This window comes from Pongo pygmaeus, chromosome 4 (genome assembly GCF_028885625.2).
Source record: "Pongo pygmaeus isolate AG05252 chromosome 4, NHGRI_mPonPyg2-v2.0_pri, whole genome shotgun sequence".
Classification (NCBI taxonomy): Eukaryota; Metazoa; Chordata; class Mammalia; order Primates; family Hominidae; genus Pongo; species Pongo pygmaeus.
This window is the reverse complement of record NC_072377.2, coordinates 111999907-112017437: the sequence shown is the minus strand read 5'-3', so window position 1 is coordinate 112017437 and position 17531 is coordinate 111999907. Positions and strand designations below refer to the sequence as shown.

Sequence of the window (17531 nt, the reverse complement as noted above, 5' to 3'; positions counted from 1 at the left end):
ACAAAATTAAATGAAATATTGTGATAAAGCCCTTAGCCCGAAGTCAGGCACACTATAAGCACTCAATAAATGTTAACTACTATTAGCATTATCATTATATTTATTCACATATACATACCTGCTCTGAAATCTTGTATCTGGTATATTAATCACCTGTCCAACAGGTTCATAATATTCTAGCCATGAATATAAATTCACAAGCTCAGATCTTCATAGAAAAACTAGCCTCCTGAGACTAAGGCAGCAATTCTTGAAAATGATAGATTTTTTTTTTTTTTTTTAATCATTAGGACTCACTAAATTACAGCCAGACTTACAGAGAAAGAAGAAACCTGGAACCGGCAGGAGTCAGTCCTTTGTTTTGAGCAGAGAGTGAAGACCTGCTAAGTCAAACAGCCAGTCAATGTCCAGGCTGAGATTTATTTGTTTTTTTTTTTTTTTTCAGGAAAATCAACATCTGTGTAGAACCTTTTAAGGGAATGTGCTGCAAGTAGCTGCTTATGTTTTGCTGGCCTCTGTTACGGGATTGATGGATAGTGAAATTGTTTGCTTTTAAAAGGGGGAAGGAGAGAGCCTACTGTTCCCCAAATACTGTAGGGTGAATAGATTGCTGTGTTGGAGTTTGCCTGAAGGCACCCTGGAGCATCATTGCTTTGCAGTAAATAATCTCCTTGGAGCTTTGATTTGGTTTCAGTAATTATATGAAAGAATTAGATTGTAGGATCATATTATTTTTCGAATTTAAAAATAGAATAGGTAGCAGCAATTCCTCAACAGAGCTCATATGAGATCCCAGAACTCTTAATCACCTGACTTCACCAAGTAGCAACAAGACCAGCCTGCAGTGACCAGGTGACTGAGGGACTACTGCAGGTGGAGAAGGAATGGCTCAGCACACATGCCAGGCCTGGCCATCCAGCAGCAGCAGGTCTTCAGGGCCTACTATGCTGTGCCTAGAGAAAATCCTGTTCCTGTTTGCAAGGAATTTTTCAGAGAAAAACTAAGCCTCTCCTGCCTCCAATTTTTATCATATATTTTATTAATAGTTTATTTTTTCAAGAGATATCTATTGAGTGGCTTACTATATTCCAGTCACTGTGATAGATGATAGGTCAGAAAAAACAGTAAACAAGATATACTCCCTACCCCATGGGGCCTGCAGCCTCTTGGGAGAGGACAAGCAAATGGGCAGCTACAGCACTGTAAAATTGCTGATTATTTATTTTTAAATGACAGCCAGGGTTATGCTTCTTCTGAACAAAGAGCCTCACTTTGATCCTACATCAGCTTTCAGCTGTGGTCCTCTAAGCATCTCTTCTTGCCATTCTATTTAATTTCTGAAAAGGATTGTCTAAGAACAGTTTTCCTTACTTTCTCACCACCTGTTATGATCTATTTCCATCCCCACCTTGCCACTGATGCTGCTCTTTTCAAGGTCAGCAGTGGCCTCTGTGTCACCAAATGTAGTGGCCATTTTTCTATTCTCACTTCCCCCATCTCTTGGCAGCAGCCTCCATATGGTAACCACTCCGTCCTGCCAGAGAATGCTTGTCTCTTGTCTTCCACTTCACCAGACTGCCAGCTTTGCTGCTATCTCTGCATTTGCCACCATCTCCCTGTGCCGCCATTCCCTCATCTGTAAAATGAAAATAATAGCATCTGTCTCACATTGAGAGAGTTGAGTGAATTAATCTATGTAGTGTTCCTCCTATGAAGCAAGCAATAAACATTAGCTCTTGTTGTAGTGGTTCATTTTTACCCTTCCTACCTTCATCTCTTTCCTTCTCCTTACTAGAATATGAGATCTGTGGGTTTCTCCTTCTATGTTATATTACCAGGACCTACCACAGTGGCTGGTACATACTAGTTGCTAGACAAATATGTATTGCATGCTGGATGGATGGATAGATTGGATTGTGTTTCTCATCTGCATTCTCTTCAACCAGAGCAGCCCCATTCTTACTGCTTTATGTATTTGAAATCTACAGTTTTGGTTTGTGAAAGTATTATACAGCTAAAAGTAAATTTGAAAACCGTTAGAGCCCACTGCCTCTTAATAATTTAATGGATTGTAAAAAGTACCTAGACAGAGGAAAATAAATAAACAAGTAAGAAATGTTCCCCCTTGGATTTCATGTGAATTCCGTATAGCTGGGGAGTTGTGGGGGCAGCTGCAAGCCCCTGGGGATCAGGACATTCAGATGAGCTCAGCATCTGCCGCGTGGTTGAACTTGGCATCCTTCAGAGCCCGGCCCTGCAATGCCCTGATTTATATACAGTTCATCTTCTGAAAACCAAGAATATCACTTATTTTCAGGTTTTTGAATCTACAGATTTACCGATCACATTAATGCAGAATAAATTTTTGCTGACCATAAATTTGTCTTAGGAAACAGGTCAAATTCATAAATTCTACATAATGGAAATGGCAATTTTAGGAAGATTTTTTTTCATCAAGTGTGCACTTGCTGATTACCACTACCTTATCCTTTATGTAAGAAAGTAATAACTGAAATCAAGAAAGCCATTATGCACAAAAGAAAACACACTTTTAGTTCAGAGACATTTCCCCCTCGATTCTGTTTTTCAGCTTAACTTCATGAGTTTAATTTAGAAATACCCAGATGTGTTCTGTAAATACATTGCACTTACCACTCACTTAGTGACTACATTAATTATCTTATTAGGGCCTAGTTGTTGTTGTTGTTGTTGTTGTTGTTTTCCAAATTGTTGATGATTTGCCGAACCATTTGTAGCACTGCAGATGACTCCCCGAAGCAACTTTCTCCATCCTGGTGTCCCACATATGTATGTTCTGGTTCTCATCTGCACCACACGTGCATATGCATAGATTTGAGCATGGTCAAGTCCATGGCCAGTGGTTTGTGGCCTTAGAGCAGCCAACGCATGGTTGTGTACCTGGAGCTTGCATGCACTTGGCTGGAAACATCTTTCTCAGTGGAGGATAGCTTGGTGATACAGGGAATGAAAATGTCACTAATTTTTCTCTCTGGCAGTCTGGTTGTTGGACTTCCTGTCACACTAATCTTTAATTAGAGGCTTCAGGTTAGCAAGCCCCAATTCTCACTTAACACTGCAGGCGTTTCTGTGATCCCCATCCTCCCAAGTTCTTTGCTGCTTTCTCACTGTGCTAATTGAAGTGAATAGAAGCAGTGCTAGTGTTAACAGGCAACACACATTTCATGAAAAAGAGACAGCATGAAGCCAGGCCTGTTGTGATATTGACAGAGCATAGCACTTCCAATCATTGCAGATTCTGAAATGGAATGACTGCGTTTGACAAAGTTGACTGAATTTATGAGCCTGCCTCTGTCAGGTTCATTGCATTCTCAGTATCTGTCTTATCGTATACTTTGGGATTTTTAGATCAGTTTTTTTTTTTTTTTTGCCACCCAAGAGTAATATTTCTTACCTCTGTATGAAAAACGCATCCTTAAAGACCCCAGGCTACCGCTATGAGGTTCATGCATGAAGCATTGTATGGATGTTCTGTGGTCAGCTGACTCCCATATTTAGCAGGTCGCTTTTAGGCTCCAGTGACATAGTCAACTTTTCTTCTTAAAATTTCTTTTCTTAAAATTGTATTAACCCAGCACTTTGGGGAGGCCGAGGCGGGTAGATCACGAGGTCAGGAGATCGAGACCATCCTGGTTAATACAGTGAAACCCCATCCCTACTAAAAATACAAAAAAGTAGCTGGGCATGGTGGCACGCGCCTGTAGTCCCAGCTACTTGGGAGGCTGAGGCAGGAGAATCACTTGAACCCAGGAGGCGGAGGTTGCAGTGAGCCGAGATGGCGCCGCTGCACTCCAGCCTGGGTGACAGCGAGACTCCATCTCAAAAAAAAAAAAAAAAAAAAAAAAATTGTATTAAATACCTAATCATGAGTACCCTCTCCTTTCATATCATGGGTTTTCCACTGAGGAAGCACTAGGTCCGTGTGAAAACTGAGGATAGGAGAATTTTTTTTCCTTCCCCTTAGCTGTTGGGAAGATCAGATGGAGGTCGCCTTTGGCTTTGCCTAATTAGAGATCTAAGACTTGATGCTGAAGGAGAGGAAGCCAGTCCATTTTTACCACATTCAAAGAATACACATTTTGTTTCAGACAGTGATGAATATTTGAAAAAAGAAGGGCTGATAAGCTATAGTAGCAACAGTTCCTTTTCCCCAGAACCTCTAGCTCAGAGGTGTCACGTCATGGGAAGTGGGCAGGTGCTTAGTTCAGACTTTGCCTTCAGATCCCTCAGAACAGAAATCACCTGTGCCTTCTAGGAGCTTTTTCAGTCAGTGGAGAGAGACAGAATTATAAAAATCTACACAGGCCAGCAGAGAGCGGGCACATGTTGTCAGCTGTGCAGGATCCTGGAAAAATCAATATGTCGTCTGCTCTTTTTTTCTTTTCTTAGTGTCCTATTTAAAATATTTTAAACTGCACTTAGATGACTCACCTCATTTACATGCAAATTTGGGGTGTTACTAAAATTCACATTACCCTGATTTCATCCTTTTTAATATGTGCCCATCTTAGAGTCTGTGGGCACCAGCTGAAAGCACATTAAGGTCCGTTTGAATATGCATTGTTCACGATGACTTTTGCTGGCACCTGGTGAATACCAGGTTCCATGGATATCCACTACAGTTTCCCAGAGAGCCAAGAAACATGGAGAGAAGCAGGCTCTGGAGGTGTATTGCCCCAGAGACAACACTCTGCCTCTGGGCCACCAGGAGTCAGCCTCTGGGGCTGTTAGCAGTGAGTGACATTGCCCAGGGAGTCTGTGAAGAGTGAAAGACCAGTGTGAAGGCCCAAGCCCTGAATTAGGAGGCAGGCGCTGAGTGTGCTATTTGTGATGCCTTCACAGATATACTGTGGGCACTTTACTTTTCCCACCTGCAAATAAAGGGGTCCACCTTCTTCGCCCCTCTCTTCCTCAAAGCAGAGCTATTTGACACAAGAACTTACTGCAGGTATACACTTGAGTTTGTTGGATGGGGTGGGAGAAACATTGCATAGCTTACAAAGTAACGACTGATGAGTTGTTTTATTCTAGCTCATGAGCTGGTTTCCTTTCTTCTCTGAATAATATGTGCATATTTTGTGCATGTGGTACACAGGCTGACACCTCCTTGTCCTTCAGAAGTCCACTGAAATATCACTTCATTTGGAAAGCGCTTTCCAGCCCTCAAGGAGCAGGTCAGGTGCCTATTGCAGGCTTCCTTCTGCAGCAACCTGCACTTCCCTAGAAAGCACTTCTCGGGCTTCGCTGTTGCTGGTGTCATTGTTCCTCCCCTGCTAGGTTATAAGCTACAAGAGGGCAGGGGCCATATCTGGCTTGCAGGCCATCCTACCTCTGTAACAAGGGAAAGTGTTTTTATGGGTGAGAGACGGGAAAGGAAGCAGTGCCCGTTTCTGGCGTAGTCACAGATGGCCTATCCAAAGGCCCGTGGTCAGGCCTGCAGCTTCATCGCATTTCCATCATGCTTCAAAGTCTCATGCAACCCACAGCTCCACAACAGACTGTTCTACAGGCCAAGTGAGATCCATTATAATTTACATTTTGAGCAGCCATTTTGAAAACATTATCAAGGACTTTGAAATGTATTTATATGCAAACTGCAATCTCTTTTATGTTTAGTAAAAAAACGAATGTCAGTAAACATTTTACAGGGCAGGAGATCAGCTAGGCCCCAGTCTGTCACTTTCCACACCACACCGTCTTACCTAAGGGGCCAGGCAATGTGGTACAGTGCAGAGAGCACTGTGTGTTGGGGTCCTGAATTCAAACTCTAGCTACCATTTACTAGCTGTGTGAAATAGGAATTCCATCTGAGTAGGGGTATTCATGCTTAGATGTCTGGGAAATAATAGATGTTCACTGAATATTATTCCCTTCCTGTCTTCCCCGTCCTTACCTGAACAGAGAGATACTTTTATTTTGCCTTGGTTATTTGAGTAAAATATTAACAAATTGTTTTCAAGTATTTTGCCAAAATAAACCATGCTGAAGAGAAGCGTTTGATTGTCTCTTAACACACGAAAGCCTAATACTACGTGTTTAGCAGTGGGAGCATGGAGCAGTTTTGGTGGCAAAATTTCTCCTTATCTGAGATTGCCATTTATTGCATGCTCCTGAGGCACCAGATACTAAACACTACTATGACAGCAGAACCAACCAAAAAAAAGATAGCCTTTCACATTCCCACATGCCTCCACATGGGGGTGAAGGCATACCAACTCCGGAAGCCCAAGAAATCAGAAGATAGAAATGGCATTGCTTTGAGTCAGGAGACCTGTCTACAATTTATTCTTTGCCATCAGATAACTATGACATTAAAAGGGAGCTTAAATGTCACAAAATTTCCAAATCGTCTGCCCTCCTGGGCCTGCCATCCTGAGCAGGCTGCTAATGCTGTAAACACCAGTGTCAAATCCTCTGAACTGTGTGGGGTTTTGCCAAGTTTTGGAAACCGACTCACGTCCAGGATCATTAGCATGCCTCTTAGTCTACACACTTGGTTTAAGAATGATCTCCAATATGGAGGGTTGCCATCAGGTAATCCAAAGTGTAGCTTAGTTATTTTCTGAGTACTTCCTGACAGCCACATGACCCAGCAAAACTTGTTAAACTACCATCATGAGCTGCTTTGGTCTCCTGTGCAAAATTATTAGAAACTCTAGGGAAGATGTATCCGGAAAGAGGTATCTGGTGATGTCAGATGGAAAAGACAATAGCCCAAAGAATCACCATGGGTATGAACTTCAGAGGATTAAAGGAGTTTGGGACTGCCATAATATCAGGACTTTAGAGACTGCTACCACTCTAACTGGGCAGTCGGGGAACAAGGTGAGCTTATCTCTACAATTTCTGGTACAGTACTATTTGGTGCTTTTTTAATGTACTCAAAAAATATTCATTGAACAATCCCTATATGAATTTAGCCAGCACATATTTATTGAGTATATACTATGTGCTAGGGATTTGACAGTGAACAAAACCAGCAAGAATGTCTGCTCATAGAGCCTGTATTCTAATGGGCAAGAATATACCAGACGGTGCCTATAGGACTAACAACAAAGAGATGACTGAAATTCTCCTTGTTGTCAGGAACTTTAAGTGGTTTAGTCTTAAGTGTGATTTTAATATACTCAGATGTCAAATATTTTCCCCTGTCATAAATATGTCTTCTCTTAAAACCTGAGTCAAAAAGGAAGTAACAATCACTTAATGTAAATGGCTGCTTTTGCAAGTTTTATCAGAAATTACTTTTATTGAACAGTAGGTATCATTGAGGAGATAAGTCAGGCCTGGGTTTACACTTATCTGGAACTTTCTGCGGAAATTAATAAAGAGACTGTAATGGCCTAGATAAATTGGTTACACCGACTGTCTGTAACTCTGAAATTTCTCTCCTCACCCTTCCGTAAGAGCAGCAGCCATATCATGAAACTGTGGTGTGATTTACCTTCATTAGCATAGCAATTTGCCTCACATTTTCACAAAGTGCTAATAGATGTTAACTCAAAATAGATTAAAATACCAGACAAATTGCTACCACCTTAAAAAGAGTTACAACAATTTTGAAAATGTAAATTATGGTTATGCAGCATTTGGAGAGAAGTATAAAATCCAGTCTTTCTTATATTTAAAAAAAACTTGTGGCACATGGTTTTTTCCCCTTTAATCACAGTAATTTCTTCAAATGACAGTGCAGCATATTTTTTTAGGAAGATACATTGCATTTTTTAAATCTCATGTGTCATATAGGAGTTGCCATTGATAGTTTTCAGCAAGAGGAAAAGAAATTGAATACAGAAAACCAGGGATCATGGGGAAATTTTAAAAAAAAACTTCATCTTTAATGTTCCCTTTTTATATTACATATATTTTATGAGTTGGAACAGAGAGAGGTTCTTTTCATTCTAGCAAGTGGAGTTGTGCATGACAAAATGTCTGCAGGAATGTGCATGTAGGCATAACGATGTAAAAGGATTTGGGCTCTGCTGGTGTCTTACACTGAATCCTCTATGGCACCAAGCACTTATGGAGTCCATACAAAGAAAAGGTGAGCATAATTTGTACTTCTGAGGAGTAAATGAACATAACTGTAGTATAATATTTGTCACACTATTGCCAGGAGAGATTATAAATAAAATGACCCTCCCTAAGTAGGAGCCCATGTATTTCCCCTGAATAACTTCTACCCAACAGAGCTCTAAAATGAAATATTTGCATTTTCCCCACTGCTTTGTTTCCTAGAATTTACAGCATACAGTTAGCAAAAGGATTGCTTAGAAGATACATTATATCCACAGAGGATTATTGGTGCCATTTTTCATACAGTTACACAAAGTCAAATTATTGTCTATTCTTACCCCAAACCTATGAAAGCCAGAGAACAAACACATCATCATCTATATTCTCAACTACAGATGTATTTTACTTTGTGCAGCCGAAATAGGTAAATTGCATTTTGGCAAATCAAAGGATATATAAAATACACTGGGGGAGCTGGCAAAATAAATTAACCCTACCATGAAATTATTTACTAAAGTGAACAATTATTCTCTAATTTGTATACTTCATAAATCCATATCTTCATGTATCCAGTTTGCTTAAGGTGAATTACGTGCCTTTTCCTGGAAAACAGTGATCACATAGAGATATTTTCTATTTTTAAATTAATTGGCCCTCCAAAACAAATTGCCTGTCAACCCTAGGTACAAAACTCTGTACAAACCTGTGTATAAATTGGAAAAGATGTACCATAGAAAAGAGTTCATATCATTAACAGTGGTTTTGAATGTTTTCTCTGCTCCATTCTTTTCTCATTTTTTTTAGTTAGTACTTCCTTGAATGCCAAGTGGCTTGGACTAGATTTACTTCTTTGCAATGTGATGCAGATTTTCCAAGGCTCCTCTCTGACAAAATGACTTCATCTCTTAGTGAAACCTGCATCCTTTTGTTTGTTTATGGCAGAAGGAAGGCAAGTCATCTAACTGCAGCATGGGGAACATCCGTTAAAAAAAAAGGAAGAATTTCCTGACAGTGATGTATTAGTCTGTTTGTATTACTATAAAGGAATAGCTGAAACTGGGTAATTTATAAAGAAGGAGGGTTTAATTGGCTCATGTTTCTGCAGGTGTACAGGAAGTGCAGTGTTGGTATCTGCTTCTGGTGAGGGCCTCAGGCAACTTACAGTCAGGGTGGAAGGCTAAGGGGAGCAAGCATGTCACATGGTGAGGCTGGGCGCAAGAGAGAGAGTTGGGGGAGGTGCCACACACACTTTTAAACAACCAGATCTCGAGAGAACTCCCCCACTATCTTGAAGACAGCACCAAGCCATGATGGGCAGACCCCCATGAACCAAACACCTCCCACCAGGCCTTACCTCCGACATTGGGGATCACATTTCAACATGAGATGGGAAGGGGACAAATATCCAAACCATGCCAAAGTAATTACTTAAAACCTGGACTATGTTATCAAGGAGAGTTCTGGAATCTGCTCAAGAAAGCATTAAGAAAAAATAGATTCTTCTTGTACATGGAGAACATTCTAAAAGTTATTCCTTGCTTGGTGATTAATTTATTTTAAACATTACAACTAGTGTTAACAGGGTTTATTTTATGCGATAACTTAGAGGTGGAACAATATTGATTAACGCTATAGAGAATTGGTGGCCCTAAGAGATCAAGAATTAACTCTTGCATTCAGTGACCATTTACTGAGTGCCTCCTTCAATAGTGAGAGCTACTGTATGGTGGGCTTTATATATCAGTCACAGTGCTAGGCATATTATTACATTTAATCCCTATAACAGTCCTGTGATAAGTACTTTTATCCTGTCTTTACAGTTGAGAAAAACCAAATCTTAAAGAAGTAACATGAGATAGTGTGGGGATTCCCCAAGGATCTGGAACCAGAAATGCCATTTGACGCAGCAATCCCATTACTGGGTATATACCCAAAGGATTATAAATCATTCTACTATAAAGACACATGCACATGTATGTTTATTGCAGCACTATTCACAATAGCAAAGACTTGGAACGAACCCAAATGCCCATCAGTGATAGATTGGATAAAGAAAATGTGGCACATATATACCATGGAATACTATACAGCCATAAAAAAGAGTGAGTTCATGTCCTTTGCAGGGACATGGATGAAGCTGGAAACCATCATTCTCGGCAAACTAACACAGGAACAGAAAACCAAACACCATATGTTTTCACTCGTAAGTGGGAGTTGAACAAGGAAAACACATAGACACAGGGAGGAGAACGTCACACACTGGGGCCTGTCGGGGGGTGGAAGACTAGGGGAGAGATAGCATTAGGAGAAATACCTAAGATAGATGACGGGTTGATGGGTGCAGCAAACCACCATGGCACGTGGATACCTATGTAACAAACCTGCACATTCTGCATATGTATCCCAGAAATTAAAGTATAATTTTTTAAAAAAGTAAAATTAGATTCCTTAATCACATCTTATCAAAATAAAACCTGGTAGATAAAAAAAAAAGAGAGAGAGAGAACATGAAAGCAGGATTCAAATCTGTTTCTGGTGGCTTCCAAAGTCCATGATACGAACCACAGTTGCCATGGTTCTCTATCTTGAACAGCCCAATAGATTTAAAGATAAAAGACAGTCTTTAATCTCCAGAGGCTTTTATTCAGGTGGAAGAGATAGGCAACTGGACAGATAATTGTAGTACAGTGTGAGAGTGCTCAAAGAGAGGACATATCTTGCAGGGTGCCTGCCATGGTGCACTGGGAAGGGGTGCCTAACTCAACCTTCTGGGTTGGGTTGCTTAGGGAGGGCTTCCCTAAAGGAGGAGATTCTTGAGCTGAATGTGAGTTCCTCAAGAAATCGTTGGTCTTCTTGATTAGTATGTTAGTGTCTGGCTTTGCCTTATTCTTGGATTTCTATTTTTTATTTGTAGTTTGTATTTGTTTTAACATTCACTCACTAATAACTATTCCTGGCTCATCATAGTTCTTATAGATCTTAGATTGGAGCAAGAGAAATAGACATTAAACTAAGCAATCATAAACTTAGTACAATAATAAGTACTATGGGGGAAAAGTAGGCAGTACTGAAAGAGTGAATGATCTGGAATACTTATGTAACTTATGAGGGGAGCAAAGATAAGGCAGTGATCCAAATTTGCTGGGAAAATGACATTGAAGCTAAGAACTCAAAGCTGAGTAGGAAGTAGGCATGCAAAAGGGGTCATAATGGATAAGTGGGGCAAAAAGTATTCCAGGGATGTGTAAAGATCCCAAGACCAGAAGGAACTTGAACAACTTAATAAACTGAAACTAGGCCGAGTGGCTGGATCGTATCAAAAATATGCTAGAGGAGTAGGCAAGGCCAGATGACGCATGACTCCTAAATGTACTGTTATAAGCTGTCTGAACTCTAGACTTAGAGCATGCATTTAAATTATATTAAATTCATCAGTTCATATTTCAACTCCAATATGTGTATCAGTTTTCCTTTTTTTATTCAAAATTATTTTATTTTAGCTTTTGAAAATAAAATGTTATAAATCATAGCTTTATCACAAAAGGAATTAGTTATGTGGCTTGGTTAAATTTGGAATAAAAGTTCACTTAAACACAAGCAAGTCTTAAATAGAGAAATGCTCTGACATCAACACAATGTTGAAATATCAACTCTCAATAATGTAAAAAGATTAACAGGTAACATACTTTTCTAGATCACTTAGAAGACATCATGCTATTTCAGAAAAGTGCAGATAGCTGAATTTCATGATCATCATACTTCCAAGCAGGCTTTCAAAGCAAACAGCAAGGGTTTGATGTTGTTTTAGGTTTTTCCTAGTGGTCCTGATCTTTTCCAATAATGGACATCAAGAGGTGTGCTCAAAACTGTGTATCACAAGTCCCTTCTTTCAGACTAGCTTATTCGGTATAAATGAAATATTGATGTATTTGAAAATGCTCAAGTGTTCAATAAAGATTTTAAATAAAGCTACCTAAAAGTTGTGATTCTTAGGTTAATCATTTATTTATCTAAAGGATGAAGAAAACTGTCTACTTCTGTGATATGAACTGCAATCAGCTTAAAAATAATTGACAAATTAATCCCTTCACAGCACAGCAATTGTAAAGGTGTTAGTTTTAATTAGGCCTGTCTGATTGCCTTGTCTAATCAAGAATCAAGGTGGTATCTTTGATGGTTAAGGTCTATTGGGGCCATCTCTGACCTGCCAGCCATGTATGTTTTAATTATTGATTCCTCACATTTCAGCCCTTTTCACAAAGGAACTTGAAGTTTGCCGTACCTTAACATTTAAAGGGAAGAAAAATAAACATCTTCCCCAACACTTCTGTCTAGAATCTAGTGTATCCTCTTCGGCATTCCACAATTTTTGTCCTAAAAAGGCTGTCGGGTTGATGATGAAGTCAAATGCACATTAGCTATCTTACTGCTTCTTTACCTCCCAAGCACTAGATTTTCAATGGACGTTGTTAAGATCTTGACAAATCACAGTCATTTATGCTTCTAGAAAACACTTTTGATTTCTTGATATTACGTCTTTTAAAAATCCCTAAGGGCAGGTGTGTTACTGGGAGATCAGAGGTCAGATGAAAGGGGACACATATCTTCTCACAAAACCGTTCCTCACATCGCTAGGAAGAACAAAGTGAGGGCTCTTTGTGTCACAGTGAGCCGGCTGCAGCATATCAGTGAGCATGGGCAGCAGCGTGGTGTTGGTGGTCTCTGTGCGTGATGGTGACTCTTCTTTGTTTGCAGGTCAACGAAGTGACGGTGGAACAGCTGGTGCAGCAGTACCCCCACATCACCTTCAGCACCGTCCTGCAGGACTGCAAGAGGACCTTGGAGAGAGCCTATCAGATGGGCTGGACCCCCAACATGTCTGCCGCCTCCTCCTAACGCTCCTGACCCGCCTAGTCCACTGGGATAATTCAGCAGAGCAGAGGAGAATTGTACATTTGGGGAGCTGATCTCTCGGAAGGGTTTTAACTGTCACCTGTCTGTGTGTGTTCAAGTATGTGTATTTGTGTCTTGTTTGCATACTGCATACCGAAAATGCAGTTGTCATTTGTTCCCAAGTGAGCTGGCTTTTTTTCTTAGAAATTAAAGATTATGAAAGCCACAAACTTTTTAGTTTTTAACTTCAAAGGCTTCTTTCTCTTTAAAAAAAAGTATTTTTAATATAGAGTCAAAAAATTGGATGTATTATTTTGAGCTTCTAATTGCTGCCACTTGGAGATGTCCAAGTAAGAAGGCCTTCTTTTTACATGGGATGAATTGTGCACTTCTACTAATGACGACTACAGCAGAAGTGATGTTACACGTACAGGCACTTACACTCTCTCACATATTCACGCGTGTGCACATCTACACCAGGGCTCTGATCTACTCTAGATCATTTCCTGACAGAGAAGCCTTCTTCCAGGCCACTAAGGTAGCATGTTATCCACTGTGGCACTGCCTAACTCCGTGTATCCTCAGGTGGCCAACTTGCTATCTGGTGGGTGACTTGGGGACTAGAAAGAATAAAGCCTTTTCTAAATTTGTTACATAGAGGCAACAATCTGAACTCCCCTGGCCAGCTCACAAAAGTTAATTATACATTATTCTACAAATGCATTCTGTTGAGCGCTAAATATTTTAGTTGGTTTTATGTTAACATTGTGTTACCTTTTATTTCCTGGATAGTAACTGGTCAGGATATATTTTAATGATATTTGAAACTAATCTTAGCATTGAAGCCAGCAATGTAATTAATGGTGTGCAGTTATTTTAAAAACTACAGATCATTTCATTATTTTCTTAATTTTGATAATTATTAAAGTCTATTTCTGAGATACGAGAGGGTAGTCACATTAATAGAAGATTCATGAGTGAGATATAAGTAGACAATCTTTCTACTGTTGTTGCCCTTTTTGCTTTGCTTTGGGTTCTTGAACAGGTTTTTTGGATATATGCATGTTGTCATTTTGGACTAGTTCTCATGCTACTGCAAAGATCTATTGCTAGCTAATATATGAGTTAAGAAAGAAAATTAGAAAATCTGTTCATTGAAATTCTGTTTACACTTGTCAGAAATAAGCATTTCTTTGTTTAATTAAAGATTGCCAGCTTCAGTTAAGACAAGACCTATCAGTAAATGAATATATGTTTTGATTTAACACATCTTTACAATTAATTCATAATAGGGACTCAGGCTCAAATAACTGTTCCTGTGTCTAGATTTATAATGAGGACATCAGGGAGCCTTTTTAAGCTAAAGAGTGATTATCTTTCACAGTAGAACTAGAAACAAAACCCTAACTTGTGAATTTGCTATTTATTTTTCCCTGAGTGAATATAACTGTTATTTGCTCTTTAACAGATATACTGAGGTTTGAGTTTCACTTTCTTTAAGTCTCACATTGCTAACGTGACATTAGCTGTAAGAAACGAAAGATAGCTTTACATTTGAATGCCATTTACTGATTTCTAATGATTCTCTTTTTTTGTAAACAACTGTTTCCTTTGATTATGTCAACATGTTTCTGATGTGGCATTTTTGTTTTAATCCCAATCAGTTAGGAAAATCTAGTCAGTAAGCACCATGAGTATTCTTCCCATAACTAAATGGGTTTCTAATTTAATTTGAAGGGAATAAAATTTGTGTAAGAAATAACCGTTTAACATTAATAAACTATATTTCTTCTTACACATTGAACTGTATCATTTTCATATCCACTTCCCCACCACTGAAATATCTTATTTCACAATATTTTAACTGATTTTTAATCCAAAACTAATTTATAAGACAGTATGTATAGTAATAGTAGCTTGAGTGAATATGCAAAAGTTTAATTTTTATATATGTCATACTATATTTTAAATAGTTAAAAAAGACAAAAGAAGGGAGAGCCATCTATGATATAGATGGTACCATTTCAGTTCAAAGTTGTAATAACCTTTGGAGTGTTACAGTTTGGTTGTCAAATGGTTTCAGAGTGTATAATTGATTTTTTAAAATGTTGCATTGTTTGAATCTAAAGTACAGCACTATAACATGCTTTAGCTTGGGGGGGTGGGGGTGGGGTGGGGACTTGCACTTATTCTCTAAAATGTTGACTAATCCAGAAAGCCTGATGCAACATAACCTGGAAAACTGCTTTGGTACATTTGTAGAAATCCATAGAAATACCATATCCAGCCTCAAAGCATTAATCTCAAAAAAAAAAAAAAAAGAAACAGCCAGAAAAAAGCATCACCTTGAGTGGTCCTGCGATGGTTGTTGAAAGCGTTCTCATTAGATGCTTTGAAATGAGGCTTAAAATAATTTTTCTGGGCAATATAGAGTTTCTTTTTTTTTGCTTAGAATGTCATAAATACATGTGAACACGTTTAATGCAGGGCTTTTTATTCTCTCCAAAATGTCAACAGTATTTTCAGAATAAAGACTATGAAATATATTGCTGTAGTGGAAAATTCTGGTCCTTTGTCTTTAATGTCTTTTTGAGTGGATAAAGAAAATTCACCCGGTTTGTAGTTTCTATATTTCCGTGAATCTTTGACCTTGCAATGGGTTGCAATAAAAGAGAAACAAAACACTGTGTCTTTTGTTTTATTTTAGAGACAATAAATGACCTCCCTGATGCTGGTTGGGTATGATGCATGCGGTGGTCTGTGTATTTGTGTGTTTCACTACAGGCTTATGTAGGTTTGACTAACCCAGAATAATAAACGAGACTGAGTTTAGGAGGTTCTAATTGGGCTGGTGATTATAGAGATAAGATTAAAATCTCAAGGATTTATGTAAGTGTCTATTAGTCCATTCTCACACTGCTAAAAGGGCATACCTGAGACTGGGTAATTTATAAAGGAAAGAGGTTTAATTGATTCACAGAAAACTTAAAATCATGGCAGAAGGGAAAGCAAACAAGTCCTTTTTCACAAGGTGGCAGGAGAGGGAAGAATTGCCTCCCACTGGGTCCCTCCCACGACACGTGGGGATTATGGGAACTACAGTTCAAGATGAGATTTGGATGGGGACACAGCCAAACCGTATCAAGTGAGTTGTTAAAATCCCATTTCCTAAATAGTCATCATTTATATAGCCGTATATTCTGTTTTTCCAAAGTAAATAAATATGTAAAACATTTATTGAGTGACAAATATGTTATAGGCACTGGAAATTTAAAGATAAATGAACTCACTCCCACTCTCAAGTTACTCACAGCCTAACAAGGGGACATTCTGGGGCACTAGCAGTAACAGTGGAGTACAATAGATATAATGATGGGCATAATTATGGGGAGAGCATCTAGGGCCGAGCAGCAGCTTTGGGAAGGGAGAGCTTCACAGAGGAGGAGCTTTTCATGAAGGCTAGAGAAGTAGCGGGAGTTTACCAGCCTTGCTTGGGGGAAGGAATGGAAGGCAACCTGGAAAATGGAAAAGTATGTGCAAAGGCATGAGGGAATGAGATAGCATGGAAAGAGCAGGGCCCTTGAGGTAACAGTTTAATAGGAAGGTATGTTATATAGAGGCAGCAGGTGGAAAAGGTTCCAGGAAGAAAACAAGGGCAAATCATAAACATTTTATGGCCCACTAAAGAGATTGGACTTGTGGGAAAAATCAAATCTGCTAGAAAAGCATGGCCCTAAATTATTCAAACAAGTAGAAATTTAAAATGCAGGACTTCCACTTATAATAATACAGTGGAAAGGAGATCCTGAAAGATTTTCTGCTTTGTAACATCTAAAAATGTTCATTAAAATATTTTTTAAAAACCTTCTTAAGTGACCAATATACCTGCGAGAAAGTGAAAGAAAGCTCCCGTGGCCCAGGACAAAATGTGAACAGCAGTCTAGAACAGGGATCAGCAAAGAGTGGACCCTGGGTCAAACATGGCCAGACACATATCTCTGTAATAAGGTTTTCTTTGGGCACAATCATACCCATTTGCTGTTGCATTCTCTATGGCTGATTTCATGCTACAACAGTAGAGTTGAGTGGTTGCCACAAAGGCCATGTGATCCACAAAGTCAGAAAGATTTACTCTGGCATTCCACAGAGAAAATTTGCAAATCAGCCTAGTCCAGAGAGGTGGTTCTCAAGTATAGCCCCCAGATCAATCACATCAGCATCGCCTGGGAACTTAGACATTCAAATTCTTGGGCCCCACATGAGACCTACTAAATCAGAAACTCAGAGAGTAAGGTCCCAAAATCTGTGTGCAAATCCTCCAGGTGACTCTGATGCATGAACTAAACTTTTATCTCTATAGAGACAAGCCTGGAAATAATCAGAACGTGGGACTATATTGATGACAATAGCCTAGAGAACTTGTGGAACATTTAGGGCCAGTGAATAATTGAGAGTCATATCTACGTCACGGAAAGCCTGGATCCCTGAAAGGCTCTACCCTTTTAAAAACAGTGAACTAAAATAAATCAAAAAAATCAAAGAGGCAGATAGTGAGGAAAGTAACCATTCTCAGCCTGGGCTAT

General features: G+C 39.2%; 1 protein-coding gene across 2 annotated transcripts in view; it reads left to right on the top strand.

Moving 5' to 3' along the window:
• FBXL17 (F-box and leucine rich repeat protein 17) overlaps positions 1-15630 on the top strand; it is a 526839-nt gene extending 511209 nt beyond the window's left edge. For both annotated transcript variants that reach the window (XM_063665111.1, XM_054487207.2), the window contains one exon: positions 12811-15630. In XM_063665111.1, coding sequence (XP_063521181.1) covers positions 12811-12951 — 141 coding nt within the window. In that variant the 3' untranslated portion in view covers positions 12952-15630. The remainder of the gene's footprint in view (positions 1-12810) is intronic.
• Positions 15631-17531: the final 1901 nt, after the last annotated feature.